This window comes from Sander vitreus, chromosome 6, assembly GCF_031162955.1.
Source record: "Sander vitreus isolate 19-12246 chromosome 6, sanVit1, whole genome shotgun sequence".
NCBI classification, from domain to species: domain Eukaryota; kingdom Metazoa; phylum Chordata; class Actinopteri; order Perciformes; family Percidae; genus Sander; species Sander vitreus.
Genome location: NC_135860.1, coordinates 14,958,513 through 14,981,119, shown reverse-complemented (window position 1 = coordinate 14,981,119; position 22,607 = coordinate 14,958,513). Strand labels below are relative to the sequence as shown.

At 39.7% G+C, this 22,607-nt stretch overlaps 2 protein-coding genes and 1 pseudogene across 3 annotated transcripts; all 3 read right to left on the bottom strand.

Moving 5' to 3' along the window:
• Positions 1–2,263: 2,263 nt before the first annotated feature.
• msh5 (mutS homolog 5) lies at positions 2,264–12,795 on the bottom strand. The gene is made up of 25 exons (XM_078251857.1): positions 12,703–12,795; positions 12,499–12,622; positions 12,247–12,327; positions 11,868–11,921; positions 11,615–11,736; positions 11,376–11,485; positions 11,022–11,057; positions 10,346–10,428; positions 10,208–10,253; positions 9,380–9,518; positions 9,120–9,182; positions 8,904–9,032; positions 8,706–8,778; positions 8,444–8,553; positions 8,172–8,252; positions 7,978–8,065; positions 7,795–7,862; positions 6,741–6,859; positions 6,446–6,572; positions 5,679–5,828; positions 5,518–5,592; positions 4,167–4,313; positions 2,636–2,773; positions 2,482–2,555; positions 2,264–2,384 (listed from the first exon to the last, which is right to left on the bottom strand). Exons 1-25 carry the CDS (start codon positions 12,793–12,795, stop codon positions 2,264–2,266), a joined length of 2,451 nt encoding a protein of 816 aa, XP_078107983.1.
• Positions 12,796–14,089: 1,294 nt separating this feature from the next.
• Positions 14,090–16,504, bottom strand: LOC144519663 (SPRY domain-containing SOCS box protein 4). The gene is made up of 3 exons (XM_078252962.1): positions 16,130–16,504; positions 14,538–15,308; positions 14,090–14,462 (listed from the first exon to the last, which is right to left on the bottom strand). The coding sequence occupies exons 2-3, from the start codon at positions 15,268–15,270 to the stop codon at positions 14,332–14,334; spliced, it is 864 nt and encodes a 287-aa protein (XP_078109088.1). The 5' UTR covers positions 15,271–15,308; positions 16,130–16,504; the 3' UTR covers positions 14,090–14,331.
• Positions 16,505–17,036: 532 nt separating this feature from the next.
• Positions 17,037–20,874, bottom strand: LOC144518959 (class II histocompatibility antigen, B-L beta chain-like; annotated as a pseudogene). The gene is made up of 4 exons (XR_013502060.1): positions 20,808–20,874; positions 20,407–20,680; positions 19,286–19,563; positions 17,037–19,183 (listed from the first exon to the last, which is right to left on the bottom strand). The product of XR_013502060.1 is annotated as a class II histocompatibility antigen, B-L beta chain-like (transcript).
• Positions 20,875–22,607: the final 1,733 nt, after the last annotated feature.

The window sequence follows — 22,607 nt, the reverse complement described above, 5'->3', positions numbered from 1 at the left end:
GCAAATCTTCACCTTTTGAAAACCATCAATCATTTTGGGGGCATTTTTGCCCGAAAAATGACTCATAAGATACATTGATAATCGGTATATTTTTTGATACATTTTCTGTCGATCGACAAATCGATTAATCTGTTTGAAAATAGTTCATAGTTATTTAGAAGGCATGGGTTGAAGAAAAAATGAGTAAAACAGTTAAAACATGATAACATGATCATGAGGGTAGGATTTATTGTAGGACGGTTGCATTAGACTGCACTGGTTAGGTGTACCTAATAAACTGGCAACTGAGTGCAGATTTAGTAAGTCTGCATTCTCCTCACAGTGAACCCCACCTCACCACTCTTTTGTCTGCTTGTTCACCCGAGCTAGCACTGGCTAACAAGATGAGAGGGGCTAAGGATTTTTGAGTCTCACTGAAACTCATCTCATGGTGACAAGAAGGAGGTCAGTCCTTTTCCAGCAGCAGCAGCAGCAGCAGCAGCATATAGCAGCATGGAGCACTGGATGTGCTCTGACAATGAACTCCAAAGCTAAATCTCAAAGATAGACACTGTGGCATCCAAAACTACCTGGATAATCATGTTTCTGAATCGAAATATGCTGTAATTGCAGTTATTTGAATATAAAATGGCTTAAACTTTAATGGGATTTTCAGACACATTTGACATCACATTTTGATAGAATACATTTTGCTCTGTCACCTATTTCGCACTGCCAATAAATCTCTAATTTTAGGAAGACGCCTCTTTGCTTTTCAAGTGCTAATGTGTGACACAAGTTATATTATTTTGAGGGATTGTGCAGTACAGTGTGCTCACAATAAGTAAGGGTTTGTCCCACTCTTGTACTAAGTTCTGCTGCCAACTCTTTCTATTAATTCCAGTATCTGTCTGGTTAATAAAAAACACGATGCTGCCCTAAGACTTGGAGCACTCCCTCAATAACACAAGTCATCCACTTAAAGAAAGAAATTCCAGAACGCTGCAGAATAAACAAAATATTTCTGAGAAGCTCAAGTGCTCGGCAGAATGTGGCTCATCAGTTTGGCTTGATGTCCCTCAACAGCGCTCCAACACTTTCACACATTCAGCACCCCCTAAAAACGTGTCCAACTACACATTACGTAGATGCTGTGAAATATGAAAAATGTAACGCTCTTCACCAATTAAACTGTTAAATAAGTGTATATTCTCTGTTCTTAGCTTGTTTGTCTTTTTCACTTTTTATCCCGTCGACTTTGTCTTTCTTGCAAAAGAAGTTTCCAGTCTCAATGGGGCTCATAAACTACTCAATGCAGTCGACATCACTTTGATAATAAAGTTGTTTTTTGTCAATTATCTTGATGTTAGACACTGTCTGCTTTGGCAACATATTCTGTCAATTTGTCCTGTTTTTGTGGTGTTTCTTGAGCTCAGGTGAGGAGAATGAGCAACTAGAGCACCTCATGGAGTCAGTGGAATTTGAGAAAGAGGAGGAGTTTCTGCAGTGTATGTCCATTACTTACTATCTAAGCATTATAACCATAGATTAGAACGGATTTAAAGGTTATCAGGGTAAACTTATGAAATGTACTTTAATTCACTTAGAGATCTTAACAGTGAATACCATCGTCTTGTCTCCACAGCTGATACCCTGGACGTTAAGACTTTGGGTTGTGTGAAGGCAGATGAGTGCGATGTCGAGACCACGGTGGAGCTCTTCTCTAACAACACCATCTTCGTCATGACCAAACACTGCTTGGTCACTCCCTTATGCAACCTGGCGCGCAAACTTCCAATCGCCACACTTTTGTATCTCACTGTAGCTGTCATAACTACCTGGCAAATCACTGAAGCCTCAAAGTGATAACATTAAACAACCTGCATTTATTCATATTGTCAATGAAAAAGACTGAAAGGACTTCAACCGTATGGTGAAGAAATATTACCAGGTTTGAGGCATTTCTGTACTGTCTAATTGACTATTGAATTAGAAAACACTACTTAGATAAGTATAGCTTAAACATATTCATTTAGAAAAACTTTAATCAGGCCATCTGTTGGTACCATATTAACTTGGTCTTTTAACTAAAAAACACATGCAGTATAATTAATAATTTAATTCATACTGTTATAATTCTTGTCATGTATATAGATTTCCTGTCTACCGTTGGAGCATCAGTAAACCCCAGCCCTATCCCAAAACCAGCTGAAAACATTAGATAGTGAACGAACAAACTGACCACAGAGCTGAAGACACATTTTTGCAGTTGCAGCAGAACAGTTCAGCTGCGGTTCGGCAGCTCCCCAGCAGAGGGCAGAAGCTCCTCTTTCATGAAGCGCTGGAGGTCCAAATCTTTGTCCTCCAGGTCTAAGCTCAGGAACGTCTCCACCACAGACCTGCACCTGTCAGTCGCACACAAACATACATATCTGTTTCGCATACACTGCTCTCTTGTGTTAGTTTTCATTGTCACTCTGTAAAGCAGGAGTTTTAACAAACCTGTTTGCCTGCTCATCTGACGATGCTTTGTCAATGCGTTTGATGAGCCTTCCTGTCCTGTACAGTTCAGACACCTGGCCAAACACACCCACCCACAAACATTCAGTTTATGTGAGCATGCTTCTGTGTATCTGCTTGTGTTTGTGTGTTTTACCTCCACTCCTCTCTGCACAAGGCTAGTTGGCAGGCCTGCCAGTGTAGCGATGTTGGCAGCATAGCTGGATTGGCAGATTCCTTCTTTCAGTTGGTACAGAAACACCAACTCATCCCCGTCCACTGCTGTCTCTAGAGTCTAACACACACACACACACACACACACACACACACACACACACACACACACACACACATTAATACACAACCACATACAAGGTCCCATAGCATGAAGATTTCACTTTATGAGGTTTTTTAACATTAATATGAGGTCCCCCAGTGGCTAGAAATGGCGATAGATGTAAACTGAGCCCTGGGTATCCTGCTCTGCCTTTGAGAAAATGAAAGCTCAGATGGGCCAATCTGGAATCTCCTCCTTATGACCTCATGAGGAGGAAGGTTACCTCCCCTTTCTCTGAAAACAAGCAAAACATGGCAGTTGGTCAAGGCCACACCCTCACCCTCCACCTTGCCCCCCCTCTCTCCTCCTCAATAGTATTTAAAGTGGACATATTATGCTCATTTTCAGGTTCATAACTGTAATTTGAGATTATATCAGAATAGGTTTACATTGTTTAATTTTCAAAAAACACTATATTTTTGTTGTACTACACACTGCTGCAGATCCTCTTTTCACCCTGTGTTCAGGTCTCTGTTTTAGCTACAGAGTAAGACATCTCAACTTATGTAACGTCTTTGTTGGCAGTCGCACATGCGCAGTAGCTAGCTAAGGATTACATGAGTTAGCTAGCTGTTTCTCCAACTTCGGCCTGTACAAGGCAGGATTAGCCGAGAGACTTCTTCTAAACGAGGGCGCACTTTCAACTTTGCGTGGAATACCTGCAGAACAGGGACATGTAAGTAGTTCTATACAATTTATTTTGTAGATTAGGGTGAATTTGTGTGTGTTCGTGTAGCAGTGTTTTGCCATTGAAAATGAGCTAGCATGCAAGCGCTAGCTAGCAGCAGATGCCGTGCAGATTTTGAACAGCTCACCCGGAGACTGAAGGCGGGACACATTCAGAAACCCGTATCTCACTCAAAACAGCAGGGATGTTTGTTTTTTTCAAAGTTTGTATGCGTGTGGAAGCACCAGAGACACAAAATAACACCCCAAATCCCAGAAAAAGTGATTTTTTTCATAATATAGGCACTTTAAAGCTACAGACACAGAAATGGCACATCCTAAGTAAAGCTCATTGTGGGACTGGCTCTAGTGGCTGTAATTCTGCACCAAGGCTGAATTTTGGGGAAGAGACTTCAGATACAGTATTAGGGGACCACTAAGGTCTATATAAAAGCATCCAAAGAGCACCATGTCATAGGACCTTTAAAAAAATCACATACACAATAAAATAAACTTCTAATGAGGTAAAACAGATCTCCTAAGCTAGTTGGTCATTTAGAAGTTTTGCTGTCAACATTTTTCTGCAGCACATTAGTTTATCGTCATAAAACCTCACTGGACATTCACGAAATGCTTCAGGCTACATTTCATCATTGTGCTAGCTCAGTCAAATATCTTTCAGTACCAGAAGAGACAGCAGGCCAGAGGAGGGTAGCAGGCCCAGCTGCAGCAAACTGTGGAAGTTAGTCGCCAACAGGACATGAGGAACATCCACCGGAGGTTTTCTCAGCCAATGAGAGATCGATGCAGCCAGCAGGGACAGTCCATCCACCTAAGTGGGAACATTATTTCAGTTTCTGAGCACAGATTAAGCTGCTATAGGTCAAACTCTTCAGGTTAAGCTCTTGACGCAAACCCTTGAAAGCCTGAGTTTGAGTTGGTGTCATGACTAAACCAATTCACTGAAAATTCCTGCCTATTGTTCTGTGGATAAAAGTATGTCCTAGCCACCTACAGGCAAGGGAGCAATTAGCTGCTTAGTTTTAACACATGCACCACCTGCAGGTAAGAGTGTTAGTTTATTTATTGTTATTTTTTTGAAGCTGCTGTTGTTATGCCAGTGCACTTTTGGGGTTTTACATTTAGCACTTTGTCACACTTACTTCAGGGGAACATTACTAATAATACTGTTAGCCACAAGAGGACTGTAAGTCCAATATTCACTGTCATTTAGCTGTTTTTGGTCTCTAGCAACTCCTGAGGGAAATATCTGGCTCTTAAGCTGCTAAATGTTCCACTGTAGTGTGTTCACCAGCTAGTACCTAACTGTATCTGTCTGCTGTTTGATGCTGGGCAGGTAGTGTACAGTGGGTGTTTAGCTAAAAAGAGCTAAAGAAATATTGATTATAGCTATTTTAAATTTGTCTTAAATTTGAACTGGGCTTAGACGGAACTCATTCAACCTACATGTTAATTTTCTTTTATTGTTTCCTTCTGGCCTCTGCCTCCCACACCTGTATTTCTTCTTTAAACAAATACATTTGGTTTGGACCCTCTCCATCCCTCTCCAGAGTAACCTTGCAGACAGTGATGGAGGACAGAGAACATAATGATACTCTATTCCTAGTATCTGGCAGGAAATATACCACAGTTGCCAAAACTTAAAATTTTAAAAGTAAAAAAAATAAAGTATAAATGAAGCCCTATAACACAACTAAGCAGCAGCTATTTAAAAAGCCTCAGTATTTGCCTGCAGGTTGCACAAGTTTCAAAATTGCATTATTAGTTCTCTTGCCTGTAGCTGGCGCACATCAACACCTCTATAGTATATCTGCAGATCTGAACATCTGCTGCTGTTTTCTTGCTGATAGGTGGCACATGTTGGGCTGAACTGAAGGTCTGTTCGTGCTGCAGCTATAAATTGGATAATATTGGCTGGGATTGGTTTCAGGCGCTTCACATTAATGCCACTTTGCTGTCCTTGTTATGTGTATACATATGTATTTAATTCACAAAGTCCTGGAACAAGTTCTTACTGTGTTAGTTCCCTTTCCAAATTCATCGATGAGAACTAATGAGTTGCCAGTAGTCCTGTTGAGAGCCTGGGCCATCTGGAGAATAGAGACACACGTGTTATACTACTTTTTGTTTTATTGTTTATTGTGTGTGTGTGTGTGTGTGTTTGTGTGTGTGGTACCTGGTTGAGGTCTATCATGAAAGTGCTGAGGCCAACAGACACAGACTCTCTGCTCTGCATGCGGGTAAAGATCCCATCCACCAGACCAATCTCTGCCTCCTTCGCGGGCACGTCTGAGCCAATCAGAGCCATGAACACAATCAGGCCCACCTGACAAAGTAAAATCAGAACAATGATTCTCAATAGCAGCCGGGAGGTCAAAACTGTGCAAAATGAAGATATTCTCATTAAGAAACGTTATTGTAACCCTTAATTTCAACACTCTAAATGTGTTTTCTGTAATAGTTTGGAATGGGAAAATATAAATCTTGTAAATCATGACAGCTGTCATCATATAGCAGAATGCTGAGGTAACTACTATCTGTAGTGCAGCTACTGGTGCTGAAGAAACAAATTTAAAAAGCAGATCATGTGCAATTATGCATTTTTTGAACCAGTATTGTCTACCACTTGTATAACTTTACTGGTCTTTTGTTTCTGAAAGCTCTCTTTTAGTTTTGCTGCAACTGCTCGTCTGAACACAGCCTGTCACTGGGTGTAGCAAAAGAAAAGAAAAGAAAAAAAATTGTTGGCCTCAAAACATCAAATGACAAGCCAATTTCAGGTAAACGGATAACTGTCAACACAGTGTCAAAACGTGTCAGTATACTGTAGGAGTATATTTGTGCTAGTCAAGACCGGAAGCAGTTTAGAACTGTACCTGTTACTAAGACGATAGAACTTGTATGTAATTGTTAGGAACAGATAGTTTTTTCTGACTGTCCCACCTGTTTGAGGTAGATGCTCTTGCCAGATGAGTTGGGTCCAGTGATGAGCTTGACTCTGCCTTGTGACTCTGAGCTCTGGAAAGAGTTGGCCACAAACACAGGAGAGCACAGCTCTAACAGCGGATGTCTAAAAGAATTGTAAAATACAGACATTTATCAGTCCTGTACTGCATTCTTCATTCTCGTATTGAATACAACTGTATTTGTGTGCACTGTGTATGTGATTAGTAATCAAATTAATGAAACATGAAATTGCAAGTCCCTGGATAATTCCATCTAGTGTGTAGGTGGTTACCTGCCCTGTGTGACTGTTATCTTCCTGTGGCTGGCTAGTTTGGGTGAGGCGTAGCCGTACTCTTGGGAGGCGCTGCTCATAGCCATCAGACAGTCCAGCTCAGCTGTGAGATCCAAAACCTACACAACACACACATTATGCCTGAACAGAGCAGTTTTTTTTAAAAAGATTATTTTCAGCCTTTATTTTTGACAGGACAGATGAAGACATGAAAGGAGAGAGAGATGGGAAATGACATGCAGCAAAGGGCCGCAGGTGGGAGTCAAACCTAGGGCCTGCTGCGTCGAGGAGTAAACCTCTATATATGGGCACCCACTCTACCAACTGAGCTATCTGGGCGCCCTGAACAGAGCAGTTTTGACCGATGAAAGAGCAGCAAGTGACAGACCTAAAGCTTAACAGGGTTGCGCATGTTGAATGAGACAGAAGCTGTGTATGTACATGTTCTCATTTTGGTGGGAAATATGAGTATTTGGAACATACTGAGCATACAGATAAACAACAAAGAAAAGGATTATGTTGCAGGAGCAGTGTGATAATTGTCTTTGTATGTTTTGATACTTATTGTTATGGGAATCCATTGTAACCACAGGGAGGGTGGATGAGTGTTAAATTCTCAAAAGAGAGATCTTGGGTGGAGTATCACTTTAATAAAGCTTGATAAGTTTGAAACCCTGCAAACCTGCATCTTAATACACTAATTGTTTTTTTAACACGCATGTAATTGCCAAGTTGCAAACACAATTATTCATCCTCTGAATTTACTAATCATTCTGCCCTAAAAAAAAACAATAACGTTTGCAATTACAGCATGCAAAATCTGTCATGAGACAAATATCACTTGAAAAGAACTTGTAATGGGATCAGGACCTTTTTCATAATCAAACTGTAAAACACAACAGCAATAAGCAAACAATCATAGCTACGTAATCGGAAACAAACTCCACCAGTACACACATTAACAGAATTACTTTCATGCACGCAATCATTTTATCAGAGTGAAAGTCATGTTTCAAACACTGGGACCTGGGAGTGCACAGTGATACATACCAACCTTGTAAAGGGAGGCGCTCCTCTCAAGGATTGTGTTCTGCAACTGTGTCATTACTGCCGTCTCCATGTCTGAGAAGCAAAAAGCAGACAATCAGGAAAGCCTTCAGTGGTTGTGGTCACTTCTAAGAATGTCAGGTACACAGCTATCAGGTAAAGGCTTTCTGTTAGTAAGAAGGTAAAAGACCTCTAATGTCACAGTGCAAGTCTCCTAGGAGGTCGTCTAGCTCCTTGGTTCTCTGGCTGCGGTAGTGCAGACGGTCCTCCGACAGAAACTAGCTCACACGGACACATGGAAAAGGTATAACATCACACGAGCATTTGGCATTTTGAAGAACACAAACAAACACAATTAACATGTTGACAAAATCATACACAAACCATAAAATCAAGCTCCTTTATCTCAAAATCCTCTTTCTCCACCATGCTGGTCAGGCGAGGGACAGATAGCAGGAATCCAATCTGCAAGGAGAATTAAACAATGATTTCTGAACACGGATATATGTGATGCTCAAGAGACACTGTCGCCATATCTGATTGTATGAATCCCAACAACAATAATACAGTACATGTGGGCTCAAGCCAGAGGAGTAAATAAAAAGGTTGTTGTTTGAAAGATCAGCCGGTAGCTGTGTCGACAAAGAAGCTCAGACCAGAGGGATGTAGATGACGCAGCAGGAGGGAATGCGAGGGTCCAGGTGTTCCAGCTCTCTTCTGGCTACATCTGTCAGGAAGTCGGACAGCCCCATCATCTTCCTCTTCTCTGACAGAGGGAGGGAGCATTGTTAAGACTTTAAATCAACCACCATTTAACCTCATCAACACAGGCTCATCACACATGGAGATTTCTGATCAGGCTTTTTTCACTTATCAAATGACTGTTCCAGTTTTTAAAACCAGTATGGAGGCACTTACTCTCATCGATTGCTGGGTCCACATTTGGTTTGATGGTGAAGCGGTTCTCAGCTAAGCTGGTTTCAAAATCCACCTACATGTTCCAAATCAAAGATGGAGTCAAACTCATTAACATTCAACAGTCTGTAAAAACAACTGCAACAACAGCGGGGGGATTTTTCGGATTTGCAGCTGTGTGTTATTTTGTGTGTGTCTCACAACTCGGCTGATGAGGGAGGCAATATGGTGGAGGTCATCAGACAACCCTTCACTGATATCACGAAAGAGATGAATGGACTGAGGCAGGTGTCGCACCGTGTCCCTGATACACACTGCATTGTACACTGTCTGACAAACACACACAAACACAACATCTTGCACACATTTAACAGAACCTGGCATGTGGTGTGTGTATGGTGATACTGTAGCTCCAACCTTGTAGAGACTCTGCCAGTCAGTCACTTTGGTGTGAGAGAGAGACATCCTGCGCAGAAGAGTCTAACACACACAAGCACACACACACACACACACACACACACACACACACACACACACACACACACACACACACACACACACACACACATAGACTGGCTTTAGTCATACTTTCTATATTCAGTTTGTAACACAGCAGGTAAGGGGATAAATGGTCACATATGGAGAAAAAAAAGGAGGTCATTGGTCAGAGTTGTTACTGGTATGTTACTGATGTTGCGTAGCGAGGACTGCAGGGTGCTCAGGGCGTCGGAATTCCGAGGTGACGTGAAGAAACGTATCACTTCCTGTCTCCTGTGTAACACGGCCAGATCCAGTGTTGGACGCAGGAACCACTGACTGAGAGAGGAGAGAACATCACTTACACTCATGGTACTTCTAGAAAGCAAATAGTACAAACTAGCAAACTTTACGTTCTCTGTATGTGACAATAACCAGAGTTACCAGAGTTAACCAGATATTCCGTGTATGAAAAAAATAATGTTTGTGTAAAGAAAAATGGCAGAAATACATGAATGTAGGTTCCCACAATAATCACAGCATGGGATTAAAATCAGTATAATATCATCGCTGACAGTACCAAAAACAGATGATGTGTTATGTTGGAAAAGCTGAAACATTTATCTTGTTGCCATAGATACAAGCAGCGGAATTTAAACCTTGAAATTCCTGAGACAAACACAAATCCTCTGCCTGAATCATAAAACAGCAGTGCTGCAGTTCGTTTGTAAACACATGACACTTCAATTTGTCTTGCTTTAGTAGTGCTCCAAATGTTCCTTTCAATAAATGGACTTATATAAAGAAAATAATTGTTCTACATGATCATTTTAACCACATACTGTAGTTCTAATTATATAATTGTTATATTCAGTATTATTGTTGTGTATGCATGAGGTAGAGCACTTTAAATTTGGTTTAATGCAGTAAGGCCCCTTCATATTTTTTTGTGTGATTGGACTCTAGCTCTCATAACTGTTGTTATGATTTGATACTATAAATAAATTGAATAGCAAGGTGTTTCTCACCGTAGCAGTTTGGAGCCAAACTTGCACCTGCAGCGGTTCAGTATCCCTGCAACAAACAATAAGTACAGAAGTTCATGTAATAACAATTATATTAGACAGAGTAACAATGTCCTTAATTACTCCCTTTGGGCCACATACCATAAAGACTGAGTCCTTCCTTTTCACCTGAATGCAGCTTGTACACTGATGGGTGAAGTTCGGATTTGAAGATCTGCAGTACACTGAAACAAATACAAAGTCCATTGTTGTGTCTAACCCGACACTTGTCTCTTTCTATATGTTTTGCCTTTGTTAAGAAAATGTATATAATAAGGATAGGAGAGCAAAAGTAAAATGCTGTCCTGGCTCCACAATGGTGGAACGAGCCCCTCCCTACCCCATCAGGACAGCAGAATCTCTACACATCTTCTGTCGCAAACTGAAAACTCACTTGATCAGACTGCGTCTTGAGCCATGAAAAGATGAAGAAAAAAAAACGTTTCTCTACATGTATCTCTTGTTTCTAAAATGCAACACTTGAAGCAGTTTTGCTTATTTGATCAAGTTTATGTATTTGCTTGATTCTTTCTATTTTTGGTTGGTATCTTAACAGTTATATGCGCTTATTGTAAGTAGCTTTGGATAAAACGTCAGCTACATGAATGTAATGTAATTTAAAAACATAAAGGATCTCAGGTGGGCAAGTTAGAGAAGTAAAAGTCATAATAAAATGTATTAAACAGCTGCACTGTATGTTTTAGTTGTGGAACACGAAACAATTAATGAGATAATAATATTGAATAAAGATCATCTATATAATAAAGAAAATGTTTACCTGTAGGTGTCTCGGTCAATGCAAACAACACCTTTACTATATTGGGAAGAAACAATGCACATTTCAGAGAAGCAACATTTTGATTTCATTAAAAAACTTCTGCATCAAACAATTTTTGATCTGCTTGTAGATGGTATAGAATAGAGAACATGTAATACAGTAAATGAAACACAATGCCACAAATGCATACTACTGCTGCCTGTCTAACAGACTAAACCCTGTGTAGCTAAATACAGAGCAGTAAAAAAAAAAAAAACTTCTCATTGACAAAACTCTTTCAAGGTCCTCATTACAGAAATATGTGTGATCACAGTCATATGTGTGTGTGCCAAGTTACATTAATGTGTGTCTTACAGCGTGTAGGAGTGAAACTGTAGGATAGGAACTCCAACACTGCTGTCTTCCAGTTCCACTCCCACTCTCCTCCTGTCCAGACATTTCAGCAGAGCGCCTACTGCCCTCAGCTACCCACAGGATGTACACACACACACACACACACACACACACACACACACACACACACACAAAAACATGATCATCTCCTGTACAAAGATAGACTGATGGATAGGATGACATGTAGACAGCTGGTTCACCATCATGGGCGAGTCAAATGAGATACAGGAGGAGAGGTAGGACATTTTGTCTCTCTCTGAAATGGAGGCAGGAACGAAAGGCAGATGGGCCGAAAGGAGCCTCTGCTTACTGACCTCCAGACCTGCAACAGTAAAAAAAAAAATGACACAAAATCAATCTGTTCATTGTGGGAAATCATGCAAATGTATGCAAATAAAATCCTCCCTAAAATTGATGAGGATATTTGGATATTATGGGTGGGCGTCTGTTTACCAAAGTCAACGTATGGATAAGTAACCACCTCTGGTTTGTAGTCTGGGTTTGAACCTGGGATACAACAGAGGGGGATTTGAAAAAATAAAAATAGTATGTTGTATGAAAGAAAACATTATCGTCAAAGGAGTTATTTCATATGGCAGAACTGTTTCACTGTAGTCTCAAAGGCCTTATAAAGCTGTGTATAATAGCTGTACAATCACTCTTCTCCCTTATCACACTATCTGGCTGCAGTGTCAAGCATCCCTAATCTCATTTCATTCCCTTGACCTAGAAACTACTTGTCTTGTACGATGTCAAAACAAAACTTTCTCTGTGTGAAATTTTCCTGTTTCCACACCCAATACTGATAAAATGTTTGTCTCCCAGAACTCACCAAGTTGTTGCAGGAAGCTTGTCATGCAGCGCTCCTGCTTTGCACTGGTAATTATTACATGGGGACTGACCTCTTGGATGACTAAACAGAAAACAAGGAGGTACGATGTACAAACAGTATATTAAGGCAAGAACAAGTGTCGGTTTATATTTTTTTTATACATTTATGAGCTGTTGAAAATACATGAAAACCATAATCCTAATCTTATTTAGGAAGAGACCAAGATTATGTAACAGGCTGTGTATTGTTTACCTCTGGCCAACAGGTGGAGCTCGTAGTTGTCGGGAGTGTCTATCATATAGTGTAAAGATGAGTCCTTCGTGTCATAGAAGCAGAGGCCCATTTGTCCATGCTGGGCTAAAACACTCAGTAAAACCTGATAATCGACAAATACAGGAATCTGACCGCTGCAAATATCTACTACTTTGCCAGTGTGAGTGTGACGTCTGAGCTTACCGTAGGTGAGTCTTCCTCCTCTTCTTCATCTCTATTTATGCCAAGCGGACCAAAACCTAACTCTCCTTTTCTCAGACTCTCAAGTGCTGCCATGACCAGTTATTTCTAGATGTGAACAGTCAAATTAAGCTAATAAATCAATGCTCTACATCGGTTATTTCATTATAATAAATTGCACAATGTTTAAATTAAACTTAAATAAATAAAAAAAAGTTTAGCTAGTTAGCATCTAGGTTAATAAATTAGTATCCAGGTTTGCAGCCATTAGCTAGCTAGCTAGCTAGCTGGGCGAGCTAACTGTAAACTCATGTTAGCTAACTTGAATTAAGCTAACTAACGTTCATTTACTAACATATACACTCAGGATGGGTTGGGACTTTTTAAATTAATGGGCTTTAAGTGTCGTTGGTAATGTTCCCCTATTACATGGAGTTGATAAAATATTTTCTGTGACAGTCAGTTTCCCAGAGAACTGACCTTTACGTACCTCTTTTGCGCGCAAGTTTGTACTTGTCCCACTGTTGTCATGACAACACTGTCCCCTTATGTTGTCTCCACCACTGATACTGATAATATTAAATGCTAGCACTTTAATTCAGGACCTTTTAATTCAGAATTAAATATTTTCCATTACTAGACTGAGTATATACCATATAGGCCATTGGGGAAAAACATGATAAATACTAAAAAAATAAATATTTTATTTTATTTGGCACCTGTAGCTGCTGAACTGGCAGCCAAGAATCTGACTCATCATTAGTCTAACCACATAGATGCTCATTTAAAGATGAATTTAAGCAGTTTGTTATCATTGAGCAATATAGATGAATACAGAAATGTAATTAATTCATAGTTTTGTTCAGGAGTAATGAATGAAATAAGCAACTGTATCATGCCAATTAAGGCATCATAAATGTGTTTCATATTTTATAACTGACAGAAATTAATGAAAATGGCACAATCACAGATCTAGGCTCTCTAACTCTTTATGGGTATCAACACAATTTTAATTCCCTAAGGTGTCATCTGGTCATTCCTTAACCTATTTGGTATAATCATGATTCTCTTTCAGAAGCCTAATTATTATTATCAGCATTATTCCATCATCTCCACCTGTATACCAGGCAGGTGTTCAGTCAGTGAAAGCAGATGTATAGACCCCTTTGCAGGGAAAAGTTTTGGCTGCTTAATGTTTGTTGGAAACCTTAGGATTGGATCACTGTTTCTGCATAATATTAATTCCCCCTTCGTTACTTAATGTGATTTATGTTTTCTAAAAGGGAAACCTCCATACCACTAAACAACACTACTGAATTGCCCATATTCTCCTTTCTTTTAACATTCGCAAAACAGCAATAATGACGTCAAATTCAAAAAAGGAGTCATTTATTTTATACACAAAGGAAGAAACAGAAAGAAAATGTCTCCAAGCTCACTGACTATGCTTTGAAACTTCAGTGAAATACGTAGGCCTATATATTATATTGTAATAAAGAAGATAGATAATACATCCATGTGTCTGATATAATATGTATGCACATCATTTTTCATATACAAATCTATACATTCTTGGTACACTTCAGTGATTGACTAAATCTTTCCTATTGTTTATGTTTGTATGTATGTAAACTATTGACTAGAAAGCAGATAGTGCTGGAGACGAGGGGCTAGAGGCAGTTTGTCCATTTGATTCAGCGTCTGTTGCCCTAAACACTGCCGAATTGACAGTCCACATAAAGCCATCAGGGCAGGGGGATCACCTGGGAAGGAGAGAGAATTTTTTTTATGAGTAGTAGATCTAACCAAAGCAGATCTGTGTAAAACCTGACACTCACGTGTGGCACCGTTCAGGTATCGTAGTCGTATGTTGGCTCCTCCTCTCACACTGCTCACTGCTGGGAAAAGCTCCACTCCACAAGGGAGGTCTTTGAAAGCCATGCCGAGGAAGCTGCCATCAACAACGAATCCCAGAGTCCCTGCGTCGGCGTCCAGGACCAGCAGGATGCGTTCAGGGACGGGGAGAGGTGTCTGTGCCACCTTTGTGTGTGATGAAGTGAAAGATTGTGTCACAGCCTCAGAGTGGCACCTCCTCCTCTTTCCTGGGTAAAGTCCCAGACTCTGTCCATCATGCCAGAGCTGATTGGTTTTGAGTTCCCAGCCCCAGGACTGTGTCTCTATGCCAATCAGCACATTGTACCCTGAGGCCTGCAGAGGGCAGCTCTGCCTGGAAATGCCCATGACGGCATGACTCCCTCTGTGGTTGGGGCTCCACAGCATCTCCCAGACATGAAGCCCACTCTTCACCCCCATCTCTGCCCTAACCCCATCGCTGCTCATCTCAACCGGTGAACGTGTCACTTCCTGTTTGCAGGCAGACAGCAGGAAGTGTGGAGAGCAGTGGACTGAGCTCCAGTGTGAGCGACTGTCTCCCGGAGCAACCGGAGAGGAATTCAGAGTGACAGCGAGGCGAGAGGATGTCGGGACAGCCAGAGGAGGGAAAGCTGATGAAGAGGAGGAAGGGGTTTTGTCTGCCCTGCTGTACAGCCAAACTGAGAGTAAGACACCCATTGGTACAATGTCAGTCTATCAGTGTCATCAGAGAAGAACTGTGGAGAGGACAGACAACAAACTATATTTGTATATATATATAACTAGTTCATACACTGGAAAAAAAACTACTACTTTCAGCTCCAGTTTGTATGAAGTTTGAATGTAGAATGTAATTAACCTAATAGACGTATGTTTGAACTTTTATACTGAAAGGAAAAGGGCTGCAACTTATGATAATTTTCATGATTTTTCACATTGTTTTATACAAACTAGAGTAGAGAAGAATAAAGTTAGGTTATGGTCGGTGTAGAGTAAAGTAATGTAGGGTTGAAAAGTAGCAGACAACAAGGTAATGTAGAGTAAAGAAGTATGGTGGAGTAGAGGACAGCAGAATAGGTTAAAGCACAGCAGAATAAGGTAAGTGCAGTGGTGGGAGAGGTAGGTGCATTTACTGTGAATCACATTTTATATTCATTATATGTTTTAAAAATCTAGAGCTGTCAGATAAACACAGTGGCGTTAAAGGAACATTTTTTCCCTCTGAAATGTAGTAGGCTATATTTGATGTAAAGTAACTTGATATTAAAATAGCCTACTCTTCTATACAAGTAGGCCTACCTCAAAATTGTCCAAAAGTAGGCTACAGAGCAAATGTATGCCGTCTTACTTTCCACCAGTGAGTGATGTAGTAGAATAAGGTAAGCTAGAGAAAATATGGTGACTTAGAATAGAGGAAAGTGGAGCTAAGAAATTAGTAGATTAATAACAAAACATATAAAGTCTCCTCGTGCACATATTTAAATATGATTCGGAATATTTTACCTGTTGGAGCAGCTCAGTAAAAACAAACAGTGCCCTACACATCTTTAAATCTTACCAGATGTTTTGTTGAATCCTTCTCTGTGGTCATTAAACGCAGGCTGTTTCCAGACATCTATGTCTATCCGTGTGTTTATACCAGTCTCTTATAAAGCATCTCCTTGGTCTTATCGCGGCTCGGTAACGTAATCCCTCCGCCCGCTGATCCGGTGTTTTGGGACGACCTCCGAGACGGGAACAGCACAGTCCATCACTTCAGACTGACGCCATACAGAGCAGCAGTGACAAGGACGGGAAATCATATGATGTGTTTATGAAACTGAAAAGAAACCATGGTGATATTAATAGCCTACATCCACGGTCTTAGTAGAGGAGATCACGAGCTATCAATATAGACGTCTAATTTTCCCCCTCGAATTTACTTTTTTTTTTTTTATCGCGTTCTGTAATGAATGTAAACATAAATGGCGAAACACAAAAACAGAATAAAACTCGGGCTTTTATATAATAAGAAGAGAAAAATAAAATAGAACCCAAATCGACTCATTATTCCAGAGTGCGCAGGCGCGTAAAGAGGAACCGTGAGCAGGGTGATTTAAGCCCTGGACGCTGTTTTACGGTAAACGACAGACTTACTTAGGCAAAATTAAACGTTTAGATAAATAGAGAGCCAGGTGATTTTCGTGATAGAAAAAGAATAGAAATAAAGGGCAGCACTAGTTGTAGTGGTTGGGCTAAATGTGCATAGCAAGAGACAACCCATGCAGCATGTGTATTGCCCAATTGCATCACTACACCCCCCAAAAAGACCAACAAGTCAGTTTATGTGGCTTTTGTTGATTTTCTGTTTACTACTTCCCATCATTTTCCTTCCCTATATTTCACGTAAGTAGTAAACAAGGTTAGTGTGTCCAATCTGTTCAACATTGGTAAGGCCTACAGCTATGACTGAGGGTAGCAATACCCACAAGCCTGACCCCCTTTCATGAAAGTTTTTTTTTTAAACATGTAGGCTATGAGTAAACATGATGAGAATGAGTCATTTAAGGATGTCAGCACACACAGACTGCAACATTGGATTTGATCAGGGTCCTCATGTAAATCCCCACAGGCCTCTCTGATTTTTAGGTTGAACTGTTAAATGTAAAGTACCTTAACCTACCTTAAAACGTTGGCACTTGATGTTGCTTGCTCACTCTAGAAAATGAGAGTAAAAGCAGCAGGACAGATAAAGAAGCTAAGAGCAGATTTGTGAACAACATGGGTCTTAATGGGACAGATAAGGAAAAAAAAATTAAATGCGCGTTGATTCTGCATGAGGAAGTTCATCCTTACACAGATAAACAAAGCTCCTGCAGGTGAAGTAAGAAAAACACAATCATTAAAATTAAATAAAACTTTCATAATTGTGTAATAAAATGCATATTGCTGTGATTGTTAATTTAGTGTTTTTGTTATCTATAAGGATTTATGTTGCTGTAACTGGACAGTTAAATCTGTAACATACAACCATCAAATAACAACCAAAATGCTACATATAATATAATATTTAGTTGTTTTTTTTCAAACATCAGCGAGGCTCTTATATAGTATTGATAATCTCATGTCTACATAATGTTAGTATATAACTGTTCACACATTGAGATTTTGGCAATTGTGCTTTATTTTGTTTCACGTATCTTTATTTATGAAATATAATCTCTCTGTTTATAGTCCAAAAAACAAACATAGAACTGCTGTAATAGTGGGTTTTGTCCGTTAAGTAAATAAGATACATGGCAATGCTGGGAAAATAAAAAAATCTAATCACACGTTCATTGCAGATATGGATGTTTATCCCGTTATCTGTCCATTTCTCTTCTCGTGGAGTCTGTTTGTCTTGGTAACTCATGTGGCGGCACACTGGTCCTTTGTAGCTTGCCTTTAAAGTCCAACCGAAATCACATTTAGTCATCCCTTTTCGCAGTCAAAAATAATGTCAACATGTTTTTAAATGTATTGTATAGTTTTATACAATTAAAATGAATAACAAAGGTATTTGGGTAAATATCAGAAATGCTCCTTTCTGATATTATATATACCAATTGTACACTGCCAGCTGGAAGGGCTGTTGTTATGTGTCTGATGGATAGACAGCAGGCTGAGCTCTAGCAGGGGAACAACAGACAACATAAACAAACTTGTGCTAGCCTATGTCTTGGGCAGACATACTGTAGTGTTGTTAGTTGTATTGAAGCGTAAGGATCTCACCAGTCTCCTAACTGACTGAGGTAACATTTGCAGCTACGTCTACATGCTGTTTAATATGCTGCGGCTAATTACCGATCTAGCTTGCTGACTTTAGGTGAATTTCCCCGGTGAATGTTTGTTTGGTCGCTCGTTCAGCAAGCTAACGGGCAGAACAAGATGTTTGTTCATGTTTGTAATTTAGATAGGAAGTAGACTTTCTTTTGCCCATGCAGAACTGTGTGACTCTACATTCAAACCTTATTTATTAGATCCTTTTTACATTTTGGCTTGTATTACAAATGTTTCAGCAAAAGTGGCAGACTGCCTTAACTTGTTGACACTAACACTCGGCCTAGAATAAAAAAATAAACAAAAAAACAAAGTAACTCAAAGTTGATTCACAATAATTTGGTGTTTATAGGTGTTAAAAACTAGCCTTAGGCTCTTGTCAAAACTACAAGTGCTACATGAACTCATTCATGATGGATTTAGATATAATAATCACTGGTAGTGCTGACTTTCATCCTCTGTGATTTAAAGGATAATGAAACAAATCCTTTCTGACAGATATGCTTTATTGAGGGACATCTATGATTTGCACTTGAGATAACAATGTGATGCAATGTAACAGCGTCATCAAAAGAAGAACGTTCTGTTAGTGTCTTTGAAGTCTTGAGATAAGGCCTATTTATGTCTTCATACTATTTGCCTCAGCTGATAACACTGGAGGTCTAAAGAATTTAACTCTGGTAATGTTTTAGTTACATTTCACCAGCAGTGCTCTTCTTGCAGTAAATCAGCCCAGCAACTAAAAACACAAGACCCAGCAGCAGCCCTGCTGTCCCGACAGCGATCTTGTTTTTCTGTGACCCAGGTGTCGGTTCTGAAAACACATTTATCACAAACACTAGTCTTCTACTGTAACTATTCAAATGAAGATTTGCCTTGGTAAAATTTAAGTTAATCAAACCTGTCACTCTCTTACCCCATTCATAAAGCTCGGGCTCCATGAGGCTGGCGTGCTCTATCATACAGGAGATTTTCTCTCCAGGTGCAGGTGTAAACTCCAGATAGGAATGCATCTGGTACAGCCAGTTACCATTGGGCAGTTCCTCAGTGGACGTCACATCAGATGTCACCTCTTTTCCATTTGTCAGCCGTGTCACTCTGATTTGTTTGGGATAAAAACCATACACACCGCAGACATGCCTGGATGTTTGCTGCCCTCCGCCTCAACTGACCTCAGCCTGACAGAGGGCTCCACTTGGGGAAAGAACCCATAGACAAAACAAGTTGGCATGAAATAGCACATTGTTCACTTATTATGCACCAATTATGCTGAGAGTTTTGGTAACACTTTAGATAACAGCCCGCAAATTACTGGGTTTCAATGGGAGGCAGAAGGATAGAAGTAAAGGCATTAAGGAGGGAAAACAGTGTAATTTAGTACACTGTACATTACATATTTAGATATGTTACATATTTAGATATGTTATATATATATATATATATATATATATAGTATATGTGTATATATATATATATATATATATATAGAGAGAGAGAGATAGTAGAGAGAGCGGACTTTCCAACTACGTGTTGTGCGGAGAATGGGCCCTTGTGAGCGATTCAGATTGCCACCTCGGAAATATACCTGTGTTCTAAGAAGAACTCACATGTATAAGTAGTAGCAATCTATAACAAAATGATATGCTTATTCTACATTAACTATGAACCTATATAAATATAATATAGGCTATAAACTATTCAATTAAAAGAATAATTTCTTATTTTCGTCATATACAGATATATAATGATGATAGCTGAGTAATATGTATGTTGATGTTGTCCGGTGTCAAGTTTCTGTTGGATCATGTGATGAGATGATACAGTATATGGTAGCTTGTTTTGGCGCAACATTTGTCAAGACTGACAAGCTGAGTACATTTGCAAGCCGAGCGAGTAGTCATGCCCTTCAAACATAAAAGGGCCCCTCATAATAGTGTGCAGAGGGGCCCCTCACCGCACTGACTACTACCAACATATTAGCCAGGTTAGTTGAACCTCTGTGTTCAGAGCTAATAAACAAGAAAAAGGTAAAATCACCTGGTTTTGAAAGGATATCAAATACCAATGAGACTTGGGATTTGCATTTTTCTGCATTCTTTTCTTCCCATTTCAAAAGAGCAGGGCTTTGGTTGAGGCCATCTGCAATTTCTTTTGTTTTCTCTGTGCAGCCAGTATATTTTCAGTAAGTGCTGCTGTATTGGATCTGAAGCACCTTATTGAGGTAGATTTGCACAAGATAAACAGTCATGATGTCATGTTGCCCCAGAGGAAATAAACTGGCAGTGAAGCAAACCACAACCGAAAAGAGCACCTGTAACAGAAAGCCAGTATTAGATAGATCATGTAGAAACCTGTTGTGGCAACTGAATATTTGGCCCAGTCTTGTCAAGAGCAACACAAACAATCTCATTACAGCTTTTTCTTTTTATGTTACTTACCTGCTCTTGAAAACAACAGGAGCAGAAACGGCAGTGAAAAGAAGCTGCAAATACGCATGGTGATATGAGAAAAGACAAATTAAAATTGGAAGTGAAGCAGCAAGAGCGCTCAACATTTTTGTAAGCAGGTGTGTTCACAGAGTCACAAGAACATCTAAAGTGGTGTTGTTCTAGTAATCTGACCACCACTCACCTTTATTTTGTCTGATATAAATTATTGAAGTTTTTTATAATTTGATCTCAGCATCAATGGATGAACTGGTTCATTCGTAAAATATTTTAATTAACTTAGAATTAAAGCAACTAAAGTCACCTTCAGTGGTTGGTTGCAGAAACTTTATGAATAATAAATAGATCACAGTAAAAAATCTGAATCTAATCTAAATCATAGTAGGCGTCAAGAAAACACCAGTAAGCGCCACAAATTATGCATTTATATTTTACATTATTACACATATGTATATAAAGAGCATTTTCACTTTTTGGAAGAGAAGCTTAGTTTAAACTACCTTTATATGCTGTTTTGTACGTGAACTTTAACCTGTAACAGTAACTAAAGCTGTCTGGTAAATGTATTGAGTAAAATGTACAATAATTCCCTCTGAAATGTAGTACTACTAAGTACAGTACTTGAGAAAATGTACTGACTTATTTTTCACCACTTTTTACTTGAGGACAGGAAAACAATTAGTCAAACATCATGTCTGTTCTTGAGATATTCTTTATTCTCATACCTTAAAAACAACTTCATGCAGTTTATCATGCTTTGCGTTTCATTTCAGGAGATAAATATGTAGTCATCATTGAGTACTACTACAGTAGAAGTAGACTGGTCTGCACCAGCAACAAGAATAGATCTACATTCTGTCATTTTTATTTATAAAGGTCTGCAAAAGCTAACTTACATAAGAACAGGTAACATGATTGTGTACCTACATTTCTCTGGCAGGTTTTTTCTCTCATGTCATAAGAAGTTCCCCATGTTGGGCAGCAGGTGGCGCTGGAGCTCCGTAGATGAGAGCAGGAGGAAAAGGCTGCCTGTTTGTGCTGTTTTTGTTGGTAACTACAAACACTTAAGTCTGGAAACCAGGCAAATCTGCCAGCTCATGTTTTATTTGCTCTGGCAGATACGCATTTGCAAATAACTTTGGCTGTGCCAGACTACAAACTCAAAAACAACAAAAGTGAAAAGGGAACTAGTGGAAGTTAAAGCAGATTGAAGAGTTCAAATAGATCTTTTTCACGGCAGACATGTTGACATGTCATATAGTAGGAAAAGCACAGGTGTATTCAAAACCATTAATGGTGGCATTGGCTGCATTCCACTTAGGAGAAGGAGAGGCCCTGGTATTGTGCATGCTGACTCACTAAAATAGCTTACTGGGACACTTGATGGAATTGAGCCATTGGTAAGAGCCCTAAGGGATCGTCCACGATACGGTACCGTACGAAACGGCACCTCTGATTAATATTTTGATAATTTGATAACGGTTTAATTTAGCCACTTACCGATTTTTCCTGCTAAAAGCTAAGGAGTTAGCCATCACGGGGGTGTCTTTGTAGCCTTTACAAAAGGTTTTCTATCCAGCCTGGAAGTTGTGCCTCTTTTCGGAGTTGTTCAGCAATAAATCCAAACGCTTATATCCAAGATTTATCCACTTGATGTCCATAATTTATCAATTTTCCGTCATTTTTGCCGCTAGCTCGATGCTAGCTGCCATTTTGAACATCCCATGATGCTTTGCGAGATTGTGTTGACGTCTTTCAACCAATGGGAAGGCAGGTCCGTCATACAAAGAG